This window comes from Pristis pectinata, chromosome 5 (genome assembly GCF_009764475.1).
Source record: "Pristis pectinata isolate sPriPec2 chromosome 5, sPriPec2.1.pri, whole genome shotgun sequence".
Classification (NCBI taxonomy): Eukaryota; Metazoa; Chordata; class Chondrichthyes; order Rhinopristiformes; family Pristidae; genus Pristis; species Pristis pectinata.
In genome coordinates, this window is record NC_067409.1 from 79424167 (window position 1) to 79443549 (window position 19383).

Here is a 19383-nt window from a genome sequence, read left to right on the forward strand (position 1 = left end):
TACTGAGAGAGGCAAGAGATGAGATTGCTGGGGCTTTAATCAATACTTCATATCCTCTCTAGCCACAGGCGAGGTCCCGGAGGATCAGCGAGTAGCTGATGTTATTCCATTATTCAGGAAGGGAAACTGATAATCCTGGTTACTATAGACCGGTGAGTCTCACATCAGTGGTAGGGAAGTTATTGGAGAGGATACTTAGGGATAGGATTTATGAGCATTTGGAAAACTATAACCTAATTAGGGACAGTCAGTATGGCTTTGTGCAGGGCAAGTCATGCCTTACTAACTTGATTGAGTTCTGTGATGACAGCGATTGATGAAGGTAGAGCACTGGGTGTTGTCTTCATGGATTTTTAGTAAGGTGTTCGACAACTTTTGTGATGTATATAAATGACTTGGATGAAAATGTACATGGGTGGGTTAGTAAATTTGCAGATGATACAAAGACAGGTGGTGTTGTGGATAGTGTAGAAGACTGGCAAAGGATACAGCAAGATATAGATCAGTTGCGGATATGGGCGGAGAAATGGCAGATGGAGATCGACCCGGCCAACTGTGAAGTGTTGCACCTTGGGAGATCGAATGTAAAGAAACAGACCCTTAACGGTTTTGATGAGCAGAGGGATCTCGGGGTCCAAGTTCATAGCTCTCTGAAAGTGGCTACACAGGTTGATAGGGTGGTAAAGAAGGCATATGGCATGCTTGCCTTCATTAGTTGAGGCATTGAGTTCAAGAGTCAGGAAGTTATGCTGCAGCTTCATAAAACTTTAGTTAGGCCGCATCTGGAATGTTGCATTCAGTTCTGGTCGCCCCATTATAGGAAGGATGTCAAGGCTTTGGAGAGGGTGCAGAAGAGATTTACCAAGATGCTGCCTGGATTAGAGGGCATGTGTTATGAGGATAGGCTGGAGAACCTTGGGTTGTTTTCTCTGGAGTGGTGGAGGCTGAGGAGAGATCTGGTAGAAGTTCTACCCAAATGGACCTAAGAGGTTTATAAGATTATGAGAGGCATAGATACAGTAGACAGCCAGTATCTTTTCCCCAGGGTTGAAATGTCTAATACCAGAGGGCATGCATTTAAGGTGAGAGGGGGGGAAAAGTTCAAAGGAGATGTGCAGACAAGTTTTAACACAGAGAGTAGTGGATGCTTGGAATGCATTGCCTGGGGTGGTGGTGGAGGCAAATACAATAGGGGCATTCAAGAAGCTCTTGAATAGGCACATGAATGTGAGGGAAGTGGTAGGATATGGACATTGTGTAGGCAGAGGGGATTAGTTTAGTTGGGTAGTTAATACTAATGTAATTGGTTTGGCACAAGATTGTGGGCCAAGTGGCCTGTTTCTGTGCTGTACTGTTCTACATTAGTTTCTGGTGCAGTGTTTGAAAACAGGCATTTTCAAAAAAAAAAGTGTAGAACTCTTTAGGTTTGGTGTGTCTTAACCCCATAACTCTCCCAAAATTCATCACCAATTGTTCTAATGTTGTAAATGTTTTCATTTTTGAGCTGCTATTGTGATTCAAGTTATTACGCTATATCTCCTCTTGGGGAGATGGAAGGGGGAATAATGTTATTTCAGCTTTCGAAACAGTTGGCTTTTGAATTCCATGATGACTGAAAGAACAAAGATAGGAAAAAGAGAGATGTCGAGAATTGAAAGAGTGCATTGGATATGTAATTTACAACACAAAGTAATAAATGGGAAACGGACAAAGCACGAGCATGTGTTGGAGAATAGTTAATAGATTGTGTAGGATTGAGAAGAGACAGTTATCTAGGACAGTTATCCCAAACAAATGTTTGTGCGAGGGATGTGATTGAAAATTAACGTTGATTGCATGAATGTATACTAATCTACATGTATTTTTTGATCTAATGTTTTATTAAGATGCATTGCATTCATTGATAATGGAAAACAATGTTAAGCAGATCTGCTAATCTGAATTTAATTATGAAACTCTTCATATTTTGAATCCTACTCCAAATTGTATTCAGTTTTGAAGTGTCTGTTGCCTGTTGTCTCTGATTATTCATTATAGCAGTGTAGGGAAAAAGAATTGTTTAAATTACACATGTACCTGATTAATAAATTGGACTAACTTTGAATTTGTTGTGGTCAGTTGCAGGAATGAGTCCTTACTTCCAACCTTTCTATCAACCCAATGAGTGTGGGAAGGCCCTTTGTGTGAGGCCAGATGTGATGGAACTGGATGAGTTGTATGAATTCCCTGAATATTCCCGGGATCCTACAATGTACTTAGCATTGCGAAATCTAATTTTGGCTCTTTGGAACATTAATTGCAAAGTAAGCCTTGTGTGAATAACATTGTTAGATTTCACTTTGTGAGCGCCTGCCCACCCACCCACCCCTTCCTTTCACTTTCTCTTGCTGTTTTTCTCACTCAATCCTTTATTTCCTGATGTTACCCATATGTCCTGAGGTATGGTTTCACAGATGAGACTCTCTTACACAAGGTTATGCTATACACGAGGCTTAGAACCATTGAATAAGAAGCACATTATCTTCAGGTCGCATTGTAAGTCATCTGTTGGAGCAGAAAAGGATTGTTCACATTTGTATCACTCGGAGATGTTACTTCTGGCCATTTGACGTTTTATTTCACATCCACTTCATTCAGTGCCATTTATGTCTAATTGTTACCCTCTGATTCTGAACAATGTGATGCACGTAGGGAGTTGCATAAACTACTTTCTAGACTGATTAAAAGAAGATAATATTAATAGACACACAAGGCATATAAACTAAAATTAGGTGAACTTGTTTTATTAATTTACTATGCGATAGCAATCTACATGAAGGGCAACGTGTTCTCCAGTTCCCTAACTGAGCAAATATCAAAGTATAATTACTAGTAGAGCCAAAGAAATCTACTCAGAAAATTGCTCTCTCTGTAGTTGTGTTTTGAATTTCAGTGTAGAAATTAGTTTTTGTATTAGTAAATATAATTCATGTCCCCTTTTGTAACCATCTGGCACTTCCTCAGAATATTAGTGAGTATCCGTATACCATTTAGATCATGTATTTCAAGATAAAGATGCAAACCTAAAAGAGGGCCACCACATCTGGCCAAAGACAGAAAAGTTCCTCTTTTTTTTGTTCTTTGGTTAATGTTGGGTTTTGTGACTGGAACAGCGAAAATGAGTTCTGTAGCTGGTAGATTCACTGAGTTTGTAATTTATATTCAAGAGTGTCTTTGAAGGCATCCGAACCACTGCAGGATGATCTTCAATTAGGTGTTAATATTTAAAATACTGTATAAATTGCAAACTTTTTTGTTTTCTCTGTTCCCCTTTGTTCTCTTGTGCTCAGTATCAGAAAGTCTGAAAATGGTTAATAATGTCATGTTCCTCCAGCATTTTGTGTGTGTTACTCCAGATTCCAGCATCTGCAAAATCTCTTGTGTCTAATAATGTCATGTAGTTTTGTTAAAAATATTTGAAAACACTAGCAGTTGAATATGTCCATTTGCTTCTTGGTCCCCACTTGATATTTGTTAACCGAGAAGGGAATTATATGGGTAACTGAGATTGCTTCAGTTGACAGTAATCAGCAATCATACTAATACTGATTTATGAATAAAGGAGGAAGGAAATGACACTGGTCTATTTTGGGGGGGTTAGTCTAAACAACAAAGTTGAATCCTTTTTCTTGCTAATAATAAGTCTGCATCTACATCTGTATTTTTCATTCTTTGTAAAATTGGGTACTGTGTTGGCTTGAAAAGCAAATGCAGATCTTGGAAATGAGAAACGAAACAGATGATGTTGACAGTCTTCAACCTGGAGTATTAACTCTTCTCTTTGCATGGAAACTGTCTGACTTGAGTGTTTTCCAGCATTTTCTGTTTTTATTTCTGATGCTAGATCATCTACCTGCAATGTTAACTCTTTTTTTCTCTGTCCATAGATGCTACCTGATGTTCTGAGTGCTTCCAGCTTTCTCTTTTATCTTGAATTTCCAGCAGCTGCTGTGTTCTGCATCACGCAGTTCCATGTGTTTTTAATTCTCTAACTGCTCTCATTGTTCTTCCTCCATTTACACTTCCTCAGACAGATCAGCTATGATTAACATGTATTAATTTCCCTCTTGCAGTTGGCACCAAGAGAAATTGTTTCAATTGGACAGTATTGGTTGCCATCCTATTGCAGACATTCCCTTTGTTTTCTCCACTGTCTTCACAGCTTAAAATACATTTTTTTTGTACTTTTCCAGTTCTGATGAAGGGTCATTGACCTGAAAAGTTAACTCTGTTTCTCTCTGCACTGATGCCTCCTAACCTGCTGAGTATCCCTAGCTTTTTCTGTGTTTGTACTACATTGGCTTATTCAGCAAGAATATTCAGTATTCATTGACTTCTGGTGATCAGCATTTTGTCTCATGTTTTCTCCCTAATTTTCTTGGCCAAATGATATCCATTTGGGGGGCGGGGAGATTGATTTATATTGAACCTCTTTAGTTTTTAGCACACTTGCCCTCATTTCTAACTTTGCCTCTTCAAATTGAAGAGTAGTGTTCCTTGTTTGTGCTGAATCCCAGATTGTGTTAAATATCACTTTCTTGTCACCATCCCTTGGGTGTCAGATTTATTCTTTGCATGTTACCTGTCTAAATTTATAAAATGCTTTTGAGCTGCCTTTGTGATTTCCCAGTGAATGCTTGTGAAATAATTGTATTACTTTCCTGACCTTCACTGAAAACCATTTGTATATTGCTTATTTATATTTGGTAGTGAAAACTTGACAGGGTTAATAATACTGTATTGAGGTTACAACTGCAATGATAGAAAAGTAAGCACAGATACTAAAGAATACAGAGAAATGGCTAGAAATTTGAATTCAGAAGAGCTGTTGATGAAATAATTTGATCAATTGATCAAGTAGCTTACTCCTATCTACTGTTTAACCTTGCTGCAATATAATTTCCTTTGTCTTTCATTTGCAGGAGGTTCTCACCCCTCAAAAATGTGCAAACCACATAGTTGTTCGAGGACTTGTTCGTATTCGTTGTGTGATGGAAGTGGAGAAGATCTTGCATTTTGTTACAAGAAAGGGCTTAGTTAATACTGGGGTCCTGACAATCAATCCTGACCATCCTCTCCTGCCCAGCTGTTACCATAAGGTTGGACTGTTCATGTCTTCTGTTCGGTCTTCATAGAGTTTTGTTTTAAACGTAAGATTAGGGATTGAAGGAAAATAGTCCATCTTCTGAGTTGATGTGGATTTTTCTAACTGATTAATACTAAGGCTTCAAATATCATTAAAAAATTATTTGCTGTTTGTCTCTGGATGCTAACTTACTGAGAGAATGTGTTCAATTTGACTGTTTGGGTATTTAAAGTTAAGAAGAATTGACAGCTGATTATCAGTTAAGGTGCATAATCTTTTTCTTTTTTTGCAGAAAAATGTTGTTGTTATTGGTGCTGGTGTTGCAGGCTTAGCAGCTGCACGACAGCTGCAGAACTTTGGAATTAAGGTAAAACAGCTTTTTAAAATTTCAATTAAATGTTGATCACAAATATATTGTTTTACCAACTGGCAAAATCATATTTCCGAAATAGGCCTACTTTGTGTTAATTAAACCAGGCTGTGTTTGGGGGGGGGGAAAAAATTTGGTGCATATGAAATCTTGAAGTTGCCTGCCTCAGTGGTCTGGCTTAACTTTCTACAGATGAAGCATTAAGTTTCTACATAAAGTATTAAGTTTTGACATTTGCACTGATACCTCCTTGAAAGTATTGATTTTCACTGAAATGCAGCTCAAGTTTGAGTATAGAAGAACATGTGGGGAGTACCACCAGTCATACTTAAGCTTGAAGTGACAACACAGGACTTCATCAATGTTAAAGAATGAAAGCAACGTGCAACAGGCATAACTAAGTAATCTCACAGTCATTGATTAAAGTTCTGCAGTCCTGCCACATTCAGTCATCAATGCTTTTGGACACTGCACTCGCAACAAATATTGAAACTATTTCAAAGAGCAGGCTGAAGTGTTTGCAGCCATCTTCGTCTAGAATTGTTGCATTGATAATCCAGATCAGCCACCTTGTGAAGACCACCATGGCAGAAGCCAATCCTCAGTCGGTTCAATTCACTCATGAAATACCTGAGAGCATTGGATCCAGAAGAAACTATGGGACCACAACAACAACTGAGCAATATCATTGTAAATAGATGCTGGGCTTTATCAGTGTTGATGTCAGGAATGTTCTTGAAGCTTTAATTGCTTAATTGTCCTCCACTATTTATGCCTGCAGTTAGCTAGATGTGGAGCTTGGGTGTAGTCATGCAGCAGCATTAGTTATGCCTTTTGTATGTTGCTTTCAGTACTTTGCACACATGTTCCATATTGCAGCTTCGTCAGTTTAGAACCTCATTTTTAAACATATTTGATACTGTTCCTGACATCCCCTTCTAACTCTTCAGTGTATCTGGATGCAAGGGAAAATGCGATCTTGTAGTTAGGGATCCTCTTGGAAAGGGTGATCATAGTATGATTGAATTTCTCATGCAAATGGAGGGTGCAATAGTTCAATCTAAAACCAGTGTACTATGCCTAAACAAGGGAGACTACAATGGAATGAGGAAGGAGTTGGCTAGCATAGACTGGAAACACAGGCTATGTGGTCGGACATTTGAGGAACAGCGGAAGACTTTCAAAGAGATTTTTCACGGTGCTCAACAAAAGTGTATTCCAGTTAAAAGCAAGGACAGTAAGGGTGGGGAGAGCCCGCCTTGGATAACTAAGGAAATAAAAGAAGGCATCAAGCTAAAATCTCATGCATACAAAGTCACCAAGAGTAGTGGGAAACTGGAAGATTGGGAAAACTTTTTAAAAAGCAACAAAGAACCACTAAGCAAGCAATAAGGAAAGGGAAGATAGATTATGAATGTAAACTAGCACAGAATATAAAAACAGACAGTAGAAGATTTTATAATATAAAGCGGCTAAAGTGAACGTAGGTCCCTTGGAAGATGAGAAGGGGGAATTAATATTGGGTAATGTGGAAATGCCCGAGGCCTTGAACGACTATTTTGTGTCAGTTATCACTGTGAAGGACACATCTAACGTGCCAAAGAGAGATGTTATAGATGCGATGGGTGGTGAGGACCTCAATACAATTGCTGTCACTAAAGAGGTAGTGATGAGCAGACTAGTGAGCCTAAATGTAGACAAGTCCCCTGGTCCTGATGGGATACATCCCAGCATACTGAAAGAAATGGCGTAAGTTATAGTAGAGGCATTTGTGATAATTTACCAAAATTCTCTGGACAGGTCCTAGCAGATTGGAAGACAGCGAATGTCATGCCACTGTTTAAAAAGGGATGTAAGCAAAAAGTAGGTAGCTATAGGTCAGTTAGCTTAACATCTGTAGTCAGGAAAATGCTTGAAGCTATCATTAAGGATGAAATAGGGAGACATCTGGATAGAAATGGTTCCATCAGGCAGACACAGCATGGATTCAGAAAGGGCAGGTCCTGTTTGACAAAGTTACTGGAGTTCTTTTGAGGATGTAATGAACACAGTGGATAGAGGGGAACAGGTGGATGTTGTATACTTGGATTTCCAGAAGGCATTCAATAAGGTGCTGCATAAAAGACTTATCCATAAGATAAGATATCATTAGTCACATGTACATCGAAACACAGTGAAATACATCTTTTGCATAGAGTGTTCTGGGGGCAGCCCACAAGTGTCGCCATGCTTCTGGTGCCAACATAGCATGCCCACAACTTCCTAACCCGTACGTCTCTAGAATGTGGGAGGAAACTGGAGCACCTGGAGGAAACCCACGCAGACACAGGGAGAAAGTACAAACTCCTTACAGACAGTGGCCGGAATTCAACCCGAGTTGCTCTTGCTGTAATAGCGTTAGGCTAACTGCTACACCAAGGATGGTTGGAGTTGGGGGTAATGTATTAGCATGGATGGACGATTGGTTAATTAATAGAAGGCAGAGAGTTGGTATAAGTGGGTGTTTCTCTGGTTGGCAATCAGTGGTGAGCAGGGTACTGCAGGGGTCGGTCCTGCAACTGTTCACGATATGCATTAATGATTTGGAAGAGGGGACCAAGGGTAGCGTATCTAAGTTTGCAGATGACACTAAATTGAGTGGAAAAGCAAATTCTGCAGAGAGAGATAGATAGGTTAAGTGAATGGGCAAGGGTCTGGCAGATGGAGTACAATGCTGGTAAATGTGAGATCATCCACTTTAGAAGGAAAAATAGAAGATCAGATTATTATTTAAATGGTGAAGGATTGCAGCATGCTGTGGTGCAGAGGGACTCGGGAAGGCTTTTGCATGAATCGCAAAAGGTTGGTTTGCAGGTGCAACAGGTTATCAAGAAGGAAAATGGAACTTTGGCCTTCATTGCTAGAGGAATTTAAGAGCAGGGAGGTTGTGCTGCAACTTTACAGGGTACTGGTGAGGCCACACCTGGAGTACTGCATGCGGTTCTGGTCTCCTTATTTGAGGAAAGATATACTGGCTTTGGAGGCGTGCAGAGGAGGTTCACCAGGTTGATTCCAGAGATGAGGGGGTTAGCTTATGAGGAAAGATTGAGTTGCCTCGGACTATACTCGCTGGAATTCAGAAGAATGAGAGGGGATCTTATAAAAACATATAAAATTATGAAAGGGATAGATACAATAGAGGCATGAAGGTTGTTTCCACTGGTAGGTGAGACTAGAACTAGGGACATGGCCTCAAGAACCAGGGGAACAGATTTAGGACAGAGATAAGGAGAAACTGCTTCCCAAAGAGTAGTGAATCTGTGAAATTCTCCACCCAGAGAAGCAGTAAAGGCTACCACATTAGATATATTTAAGACACAGATAGATTTTTGCATTGTAGGGGAATTAAGGGTTATGGGGTAAAGGCAGGTAAGTGGGTCTGAGTTCATGGCCAGATCGGCCATAATCTTATTGAATGGTGGAGCAGGCTCAATAGGGCAGATTGCCTACTCCTGCTCCTATTTCTTATGTTGACTGTGTAATAGTGATATGCTGGACAAGATAGTTATTAATTGTTATGGAATTCTATTTTGCTGCTGTTTATGGCCTTGGGGACTTGAATGCCCAGCATTGAACTCCCAGATATGTTCTATGTCTTTCCTTTCTAACATGATTATAGTGCTCAAAACATAATGTTGGGTGTCCTTATTGTGAAGATAACTTTCTATCTACAAAGATTGAGATGCTTGTTCCCTTCAGTACTGCTGTGGGCAGATGCATATGTGGCAGGCCAATTAGTGAGGATCAGTTAAAATAGGTTTATTCCTTGTCGGTTCAGCAACCACCTGCCACAGACTCAGTTTAGCTGTTACATAATTTATAATTTCACCTGGTTGGATGATACTTTTAATGATGGACTTGCATGTCCCTGTCCAAAATGCCCTTCCTAAAGTTAGTGTTAGTTCGGCAACTGAGGGTGGGTTGGTAGGTGGTAATCAGCAGCTGTGTTTGACCCAACATGTTTAGACTTCATTGAGATCTTCACTCCCAGGGATGCTTCTTTCTGACCTCCGTAACAGGATGCCTCACTCTGGTATTTCTGGTGAGGTGGGATATAGCGAGGGACGGTAATGTTGTTTGGAAGATGTGATTCTGTGAGTGTGGTTGTCAGGATGTTGTTTAACCAGTCTTTTTCAAATTAGATACAATTTTCCATACTTTTGCAAGGTTGACCAGGCTGGAAGTGACTGTCATGTCTGACTAATCTACTTCTATTACTATATTTTTAGAATTTGCCAGTTACTTAAGAGTAGCTTGCAGAAATTTCTGCAGTGGTCAGTGTGCATTTGTTCAGGCTGTGCTATGGGAATCAAAAGATTGTTTTCTCGCCTACTTATCATAATCAAATGAGCCAAAGAGAAGGAAGCAGCTATCCCTTTCCACCTATGGCACCAATAACTGCTCTATATAGAGTTCTTTCATGGAAAAAATAGGGAAGTGTTTGCTCTTTGGTAAGACCTTCCAAAATCAATTATAATCAAAGGTAAAACACTGTAGATGTTGGAAATTTGAAATGGATACAGAAGATATTTGAAACATCAGCAGGTCAGACAGCAATTCTGGAGAGAGGAACAAGAGTGAATATTTCAGATTGATGACAATTCATAATAAATTTTCTATCACTTTACCCAGCTGAGCTGTTAGTGAATTGAGATGCAACTTTAAAACACTATCACTCAGTAGATATTTTGGTAGACAAAAGGTACCAAATGTTAATAATTGATTATAAGCCTTCACTTTGGGATGGTTATGTAACATTAATCTGGCATTTTGTTGATGTATTATTTTTGTGCAAGAAAGTCGCAAACAAGTGTTGCTAATTAAAACAATGAATGGGAACCCAAATTTTCTACTGCAACCTAGGAGCAGCTTAGTCATTTATTGCTGCGACTGTTGAGGGACAACTGCTGGTAATGGGTTCAAAGACAGAACTTTTGGTTTATGTGGCCCTGTGACTCATTACTTTATCCACCTGAAATATTGGGAGTACTATACTCTTGGTGAAAAAAATATACTTATACATCACTTTATAAAAATATGTGACTAGTATTAAAGAATACTTCACGTGGTGCAGGCTGGTTAGGCTGCTATCTTTGCTGTATTTCTGAGGCTGGACGTTGAAACTAATATCTCTTTGCTTAATCATGGCTTTCAACTTTCTTTTTTAACACCTAGCCTTGGAAATGTTGCAAAGATGTCAGCCTTGATTAGGAAGCCAGTCACGTGGTGAGTTATTGAAAGAAATCTCATTGTCAATTTTAATAAATACTTGGGGGAAAATATTTTACAAGAGTTACTCCTTTTAACAATTGCTTTAGTAAAAATGCTTTTCTAGTTCCTGAAATATTGTTTAGTGTTTAGGTATTAAAATCAGAATCAGACTACCCAGCATATGATACATGACATATTCTTATGGTCATCTAATTTTGACTAACTTTTGCTCAGTCTGCAGTCTCTTTTTTTTGTTGGTCAGTTAAGTTGATTAACCACCTAATGATTAGAGTTAAGAGGACTTGAGTAGTTTTCAGATATCTGATGAATGACCACCAGTATTTGTAAAGTGAAAATATCAAGTGGTCAATGATTTTTTAGTTTCTTTTGATTTGTTTTTTTTTCTCCCCTCTTTTCACTTCAGGTGATGGTGCTAGAAGCCAGAGATCGGATTGGTGGACGTGTGTGGGATGACCACTCTCTTGGTGTGACAGTGGGAAAAGGAGCACAAATTGTTAACGGCTGCATTAACAATCCCATAGCACTAATGTGTGAGCAAGTGGGTTTCTATGTTATAGCAGTAATATTGAGACTACATTGTTCATTATGTGCTAAATGTATACAGTTTAAGAATTTTATACCATTACAACAAGCCTTCACTAAGTCACTATAAAGTGAAGGTTTTGAAATGTGGTTTAGTTTACTACCAGCCTTATAACAATTTTGTTACATTACACTAATGCCACCTCATTCTGCCCCCTCCGAAAGAAAATAAGCAAATGTGTGCTGGTTTAGGATCTTTTTAGGACTTTAAAATAAAAACTTTTGACAGTCAAATAAGTGGCATTATCTTTTTATTCTTTATACCATTGAATATTCCTATCAGGTTATGTGTATTAAAGTAGTTATTAAGTTAAAGATTAATCCTGGGACTACATATGAATGAGTCTGGATATTATATTGTTTGACTAGCCTCTTCCCCTTTCCCCTCCAAAGTTGTCATGTTGGCTATTTTGTGAATGAAATACAGCTTTAATTTCCTCCTCCTCCTTTTCTCCTGCACTCCCCTATCCACCTGCGCACTCCCCTATCCACCTGCACCCTCCCCTCCCCCCCCCCCCCACCCCCCAAACCAATCTCCATAGCACCTTGCCACTAATTCATGAACAGACAAAGAAACTGTCTGCAACTGGCAATATTCTGGCAAAACACTTTGCAATAACTAAACATTTCAATAACAATGGATTGTATTATTATGTAAACATATAAAATATATTCAACTGCTGTCATATTGTTAAAGATGATTGTTACATCACTTATCATATGAGCAGAAATTTTAATTGTTACATTACAAAGTAAAACTATTTTGTGTAAGCATTGTTCAACTCTTCTGAAATAATTTTTATGCAGCTTGGAAGCAAGATGCACAGACTGGGGGATAGATGTGACCTGATAGAAGAAGGTGGAAAGGTGGTTGACCCTGCCATTGACAAGTCCATTGACTTTCATTTCAATGCCATGCTGGATGTTGTGGCGGAGTGGAGGAAGGACAAGAAGCAATTTCAAGATGTTCCTCTTGGAGGTGTGTTACATCATCTAGGATTTCATTTAATGTAATTTGCATGCAAAGAACTTATTAGTATTAGGTCTTGGAAGGACCAGCAAAAGGAAAAGTAAGCATGTCATTATGCCATGCTATTTGCTTTGAAGTCATCTATTATTTAAGTTCATATAATCATTTAGTAAGTTTGACAAATTTTAGTTTGTATTGTAAAGGATGAAAAATGGAGAAGCCTAAAAATAATAATTATAAGAACATTTTTTCCTTATGTTATAAAGTGAAATAATTCACGTTAGACGTTTGTAACTGGCCTTTGTGTCTCAGCCCTTAGTTTGCACAAAATAATTTATATTTAAATTTAATTCTTCCTCGTACTGTAGGAAGTTGAACATTCTTCACTTGCATACCCAAGAACTTGTACTGTGCATTTGTTGCATCCTGCCTCCTATCATAAAGAATTCTGTTCCTCTGGCTTCATAATCCAAATGCAAAATCATGCAGATACTGAAAATTTAAAACAAATTATTTCTAACATTTTCTCGTTCTGCGGAAGTGGCTATTACCACTTCTATCTTGCAGGAACAAGGAGTAGCTGTTTTCTCAAGATTTTTGCAATGAACAAGAAATTATACAAGCTGATAGATGTGATGTGTAGTCTTCAGAACAGCAGATTTGGAGGGTGGAGAATCATTGGTCAGGGAATATATCCTCCCCTTGTATTTATTGAATATTTGGCACAAACGTCCTGCTTCTGTGCTGATTTCCTGACCTCTATCTTCCAGAACATAAATTCTTGTGACAGTCCTTGTTAAGGTAACCATGTTGTGCATCTCCTGCCAGTGGTGGTGATGCATGATTTGAATTAAGTTTAAGGTCTCTGCATATTGGGAAGATGAATATTGCTTTCTGAACTAGAGGCTTAAAGTTGGATAATGGCTTCATCAACGTCTTTTTCATGAAACATGTGCAACCCCCACCCCAACAACGGTGTACTGCAGTAATGTGAATGTTTGTGCCTACATATCTTTCCCTTCTCTCATGTCAGAACAGGAAACTTGACTGAAACATGGTCTGAACTCTTGCTTCTTTTCCCACTCAACATGATAATGTTGTGGTCTAATCATTCAAAATATTGATTTGAACTCCGAGTCATTTATTGCCAAGCATAAGTACTTGTTGTTCTTAAACCGTTTTCTCCAAGTTGAATGGAAAATGTTGAGTTTCGTTGTTATTCAGATTTTGGGGCAAGAAAAACAAGCATTCCGTTTGTTGTTTATGCACTGGTCTGGTCACTGGAAATAGCTTACTGTTGTATTCCAAATTAACCCCGTGAAGGAATCTGAGATGTGTTGTGACTAATGGCAAGTTTTCTGCATGCAGAAAAGATTGAAGAGATCTACAAAACTTTTAGCCAAGAATCTGGCGTCCAGTTCAGTGATATAGAAGCCAAAGTGCTACAGTTTCATCTTGGTAATCTTGAATATGCCTGTGGTAGTAATTTGCAACAGGTAAGAAACTAACTGTTACAAATATTCTAAATATTGTCAAAAAATATGATCTGTATTGAATAATGCTGATCTTAGGGAAGGCATTGTTTTGTTATTTGACATGAAAGCTAATGTAATTCTGATGTCTCCCTTAAAACTGGAAGATTATTTAATGTTAACTAGATATTAGGAGAGTTGTTACACTGACCAGCAAACAAGTTGTGGGCATATGGTTCTAGTATTTGCAGTGATCATTGAGAATATTGATATATTTAGGAGGAAAGAATGTTAACCCTGAGAGCAAGTGGATCATTCTTTAGAGTGTTGGAATCATGGGGAGCTGTACCTACTTCAGTAACGGTAGCTGGTTTGCTTAAATCTTATTTGGACTATTGAATATGACGTGGATAAAGTGGCAATAGCATATTTGAACATTGAGAGTAGTTGGAAAGGAGGAAGAGAAGCATTAGGATTGAATAAGATTAGAGATTTGCTGCAAGACTGGAATCTGGTAACATTTGGAATAACCGAACTGTATATCACCTTCAGTAGCAGACTGCATCCCCTTTTCTATAATTTCAGTTACCAGCACTGTGCCAGGAGATGGTTTTGTTTGTTGTTTAGAACAGAGCTTCATGTCTTTGGCTCAACAAATATAAAGCAAAAAGATAAGTGATTCATTCAATCAAGCTTTATCATCGTGCTGGGAAAGTTGCTGGGGACTATTTATCTGTTTGCAGGAAGACCTAATTGAGTTACAAGACATTTTCTAAGGTTTTTATTATGTCTAACGTGTGTCTTTGAAGAGCTTGGAGCAATTTTCTCGATCATGACACTCCTTGCATTGAGGATTAAGTAGGGAGAGAGTTATTAATTGCTTGCTTGTCAAAGGTTAAGGAAAAGGCATTGATACTAGAGCTATGTTACCACTTTCTCTCATTAAGATGCAGTTAGATGTACCAATATCTTTCTACTTGTAATTACTTGTTTTTATTTTGTACTGTAGGTGTCTGCTCGTTCCTGGGACCACAATGAGTTTTTTGCCCAATTTGCAGGTGATCATACACTCTTCACATCAGGTTACTCGTCTGTCATCAATAAACTAGGTGATGGTCTGGACATACGACTCAATACACCAGTAAGTTTAGGATCATATATAGAGTCTTTGTTTTTTAAAAGAAAAATTGAGCCTGAAAAATCTAGAGCAATGCAATGCAGTAATGATGCTAACAACATGATGTACATACTAAATACATGATTGCTTACTCTTCTTTGGTGTTGGTTTCATCAGAGTTGTTCCTTGCTCTGTTAAAATATAATAAAAGAATATTATTAACATTCATAAGAGCAAGTAATTTTTAAATGTCAACAATGGCTGATCTCTACAACTTGAGTGGGTAGAATGTCCCAGGTCATGCTGTGAAATTTTACTTTGGATCTTTTATTTAGTGATTAATAAGACTAAGACTTGTGTAATGTTGAAAGATCAAAAGTTGCTTCAATTTAAAATTGTTATCTCAGTGCAATTGAATTGGTGTCTTAGTATGTATATCCATGTTAGCTTTCCTTTTTAGTTGTGCAAATGCTTGTTGATATTCTCCCAGAATGTTTCCAACAGCTTGGCCATCAACGATAATGTGAATGGCCAGAATTATCCACTTTAAAATAAGGTTGTAATTTTTCACCTCTCCAGTCCCCTTGATGAGAGGGAGGATTAAACAGCTTCATGTTTTTAACGCTGGCATGTAATTCAACTGCATTAGATCAAACAAAAAACAACAGCATTAAAAGAACTGAACTGTTTACTAATTATAGGGGTAGGTGATGCAACACAGGATGTTAAACTTAGATTTTTTTTTACTTTTATTCGTATGTTTTTTTGCTTTGGTACTTCAAGATCAAAGTTGATTTTAAAATATCTCTCATTTCAAGTGGAAGCAAATAAGCATTTCAGTTGATTATAAAAGTCTGTTAATTTTTTTTATTTTCATAGGTAGTGTCCATTGACTACTCGGGTGATGATATTTGTATTGGAACAGCTAACGGAACATTATGGACAACACAGAAGGTAAATTTCCCAGCATATTATATAATGAAGTTCTGTGCATGCCTTAACATAAATATGGAAACATGTATTACTACTGTGGTAGTGGAGAAACTTTGAATAATGTATGGAAAGAGGGAAAATACATCTGTTATAAAATTTCAGTAGTCCATAGAATGTTATTTCACCACGTTAGAGGCAAATAAATAATCATCCTAACTTGTATCCTTGGAAATGAATCAGTGGGGTGGCATGGTATTGTGTAATGATGCTGGTCTAGAAGGCCAAGGCATGTTTCGGCATCCTTCCACTCAGTAGCCTTCTGAGCCACTTGGCTTGAATCTAACCAGGCTCTGGTGCAACTGCTTCTCATAAATTCCCCTCCTGAATTCATTTGTGATTGTATTGCATTTGTAGCCCTCGTGTTTGGTTTCCCCCGAAGTGGAAAACATCACCTTATCAAAATTGTAAAGATCTCTGAGTGTAAAGAAAGAACACCAGGCAGATCAATTTTTGATTTTAGAGGAAGAAAGCAAGGTACACATTTTGGTAGCAAACCTGAGGCTTGAGAATTCTCTACCTTTTGAGTTTCATCCCAAACACCATTTAGTTTTTGAGGAGTTTATTTGAGATTTGCTTCTCAGAATACACATCAGACCTCAGACCAAAGTGTGGTTTGTGCAAGTGGTTTGAAAAGGAATATTAATCTTTGAAATCAGAATCTTTCAATCTGTTAGAATGTGTCTTAAATGCCTTTTAATGGCATACTGTGTTCCAAGCAATTCATTGATAATTGTTGGTCTCTTGCAGGTTTTGGTTACTGTTCCTTTAACTTTACTTCAGAAAAACACTATTCAATTTTATCCACATCTATCTGAAAGGAAAATTAAAGCCATCAACAGTCTCGGCCAAGGGGTAATTGAAAAGGTAATTACAGTCTGATTAAATCTGGTATTGTTGCCAAGTTAGACAGATTACTTCTGTGCAGATAAACAAATGGGAAAAAATTTGACATTTAATTAAGCTGAAACTAAGCTGAGTGTTTTCAGTTACTTAAAAGCTCAGCTTACTGTTTAATCAAATTCAGTTTAACTAAGAAATAACTGAAGAAAGTGTGAACTTGGAACTAATTGCAAGCTATTTCCTTGCTTTTGTGAATTGTAATGTTGAGGTATAATTTTTGACTGGTTTGACTGTGTTTATATGTAATTAGAGAAGACATCATAAGGCCCATCATTGTTACATTCAGAAGTTATCTGTCCATTTGAGGACTGTTGTCTTGCCATCTTGTTTGGCTGACACTGAAGCTACCAGGTGGTAGGCTTGCACTTTTAAGTTGTCAATTGAGCTGTTTCAATTTCTGCTTTCTTTTTCCTGAGAAAGTGGAGAAACCGATTTACAATATTCCTGGTGGGAGAAAGTCCTACAGAGTTTCTGAGCCATGGTTGAATGATAGCCCTGCATTCAACCATAGATGTAACCTGGACTGGTATTGCAGCCTGAAGGGTTAAGGATTGAGAACTGGGAAATGGGCTGACTCCAAATAGTGCACTCTTGTTTGGTGTGAATATGATTGGCTGAAGGATCTATTGTATAGTAAATTCTGTAATACCTCTTGGATAACTGAGTGTGTAGGAACCGCTGCCAGTTGCATGAATGAAAGCTTAGAGTTCTACATTCAGTGGCTGAAACCACTGTTCTAGGAGCTGATTAACCTATAGCTGCAGTGTGTGCAGGAGAACAGAAAATGGATAAAACTCCAGCAGGGAAGGAAGAAGCTGGTAGTGTAGGAATCCTCTGGGCCTGTGACACTTTCAAATTGTTTTTCAGTACTTAATATCAATGAGTGCAGGAGCATCTTTGAGTTCATTCTGGAATACTTCAGTAACATTGTCGCAGCTAACTCCACACACTAGGTTTGGCAGGGAGGGGCAACTGTAGAAATGCAGTGATCGAAGAGGATTTGATAGAGATGTCTTTTACAGCTGTTGCCTTTAATTGATATGGCGTGTTGCTGCTCTAATATAATAGTGTTCTACAGCATGGAAACAGATCCTTTAGCCCAACTGCCCCATGTTGACCAAGATGCCCCATCCACATTAGTCCTATTTGCCAGTGTTTGGCTCAATCTTCTAAATCTTTCTAATTCATGTACCTGTCCAACTGTCTTTTAAAAGCTGTTATTGTACCTCCCTCAACCACTTCCTCTGGCAGTTCATACCACAGATACCACCCTTTGTTTTTAAAAAAAAATGTTGCCCTTCAAGTTCCTATTAAATCTTCCACCTCACCTTAAATCTATGCCCTCTAGTTCTTGATTCCCCAACCTTAGATAGGGTGAATGTACTGTCTTTTATCCATGTCCCCTCATGATTTTATACACCTCTAAGATCACTTCAGTCTCCTACACTCCAAGGAATAAAGTCCTAGCCTGTCCAACCTCTCCCTATAACTCAGTCCAAGTCCTGGCAACATCCTTGTAAATCTTTGCTTTTTGCAGCTTAATAGCATCTTTCCTATAGCAGGGCAATCAAAACTGAACACAAAACTCCAAGTGCAGCCTCACCAGTGTCCTGTACAACCATACCATCACCTCCCAACTTTTATACTCAATGCCCTGACTTATGAAAGCCAGTGTGCCAAAAGCCGCCTTCACCACCCTGTCGACCTGTGACTTCACTTTCTGTGAACCATGTACTTGAACTCCAAGGTCCCTCTGTCCTACAGCACTCCCCAGTAACTTGACTACCATAGATATTAGACTTATTGGTCTATAGTTCCCAGGTTTTTTTGTCACCTTCTTAAATAAAGGCAAACATTTGCTACCCTCCAGTCTACTGGCACCACACCTGTGGCTAGCAAAGATGCTAATATCTCAGCCAGGGCTCCAACAATTTCTTCTCTACCCTCCCACATTGTTCTTGGATAGACCTGGTCAGGCCCTGGATATTTGTCTACCTTCATACCTTTCAGACATCCAGCACCACCTCTATTGTAATGCAGACTATTCCCAAGCCCTCCCCATTTACTTTTCCTAGTTCAGAAGTCTTCATGTCTTTCTCTACAGTAAAAACAGTGGAGAAATATTCATTAAGGACCTTGCCCATCTCCTGTGGTTCCACAAAAAGATGCCCTCTTTGGTCTTTGAGGGGCCCTATTCTCTCTCTAGTTACTCTTTTTCTTTTAATATACTTAAAATCTCCTTTGGATTTTCCTTAATCTTCTCTGCCAGAGCTATCTCATGCTCCCTTTTTGCCCTCATGATTTCTTTCTTGAGTACACTCCTGCATCCCCTATTCTCCAAGGATTTGGTTGATCCCAGCTTCCTGTACCTGACCTATGCCACCTCTTTCCTGACCAGGGCTTCAATAGCCATCATCCAGGATTCTCCTACTCCTACCAGCTTTGCCCTTCACTCTAACAGGAACATGCAGACCTTGAGCTCTCACTATCTCACCTTTAAAAGCCTCCCACTTGCCTGTTGACCCTTTGCCCACAAACAACCTACTCCAATCAATCTTTGCAAGCTCCTGTCTTGTACTGTCA

The 19383-nt window shown here is 38.7% G+C and overlaps 1 protein-coding gene across 6 annotated transcripts in view; it reads left to right on the forward strand.

Annotated features, from left to right (window-relative positions):
* LOC127570222 (lysine-specific histone demethylase 2) overlaps positions 1-19383 on the forward strand; it is a 69488-nt gene that overhangs the window by 27461 nt on the left and 22644 nt on the right. For all 6 annotated transcript variants that reach the window (XM_052015522.1, XM_052015525.1, XM_052015521.1 and 3 more), the window contains exons 9-17: positions 2119-2303; positions 4962-5138; positions 5418-5492; positions 11170-11304; positions 12156-12327; positions 13687-13814; positions 14800-14931; positions 15787-15861; positions 16648-16764. In XM_052015522.1, the coding sequence (XP_051871482.1) occupies positions 2119-2303; positions 4962-5138; positions 5418-5492; positions 11170-11304; positions 12156-12327; positions 13687-13814; positions 14800-14931; positions 15787-15861; positions 16648-16764 (1196 nt within the window). The remainder of the gene's footprint in view (positions 1-2118; positions 2304-4961; positions 5139-5417; positions 5493-11169; positions 11305-12155; positions 12328-13686; positions 13815-14799; positions 14932-15786; positions 15862-16647; positions 16765-19383) is intronic.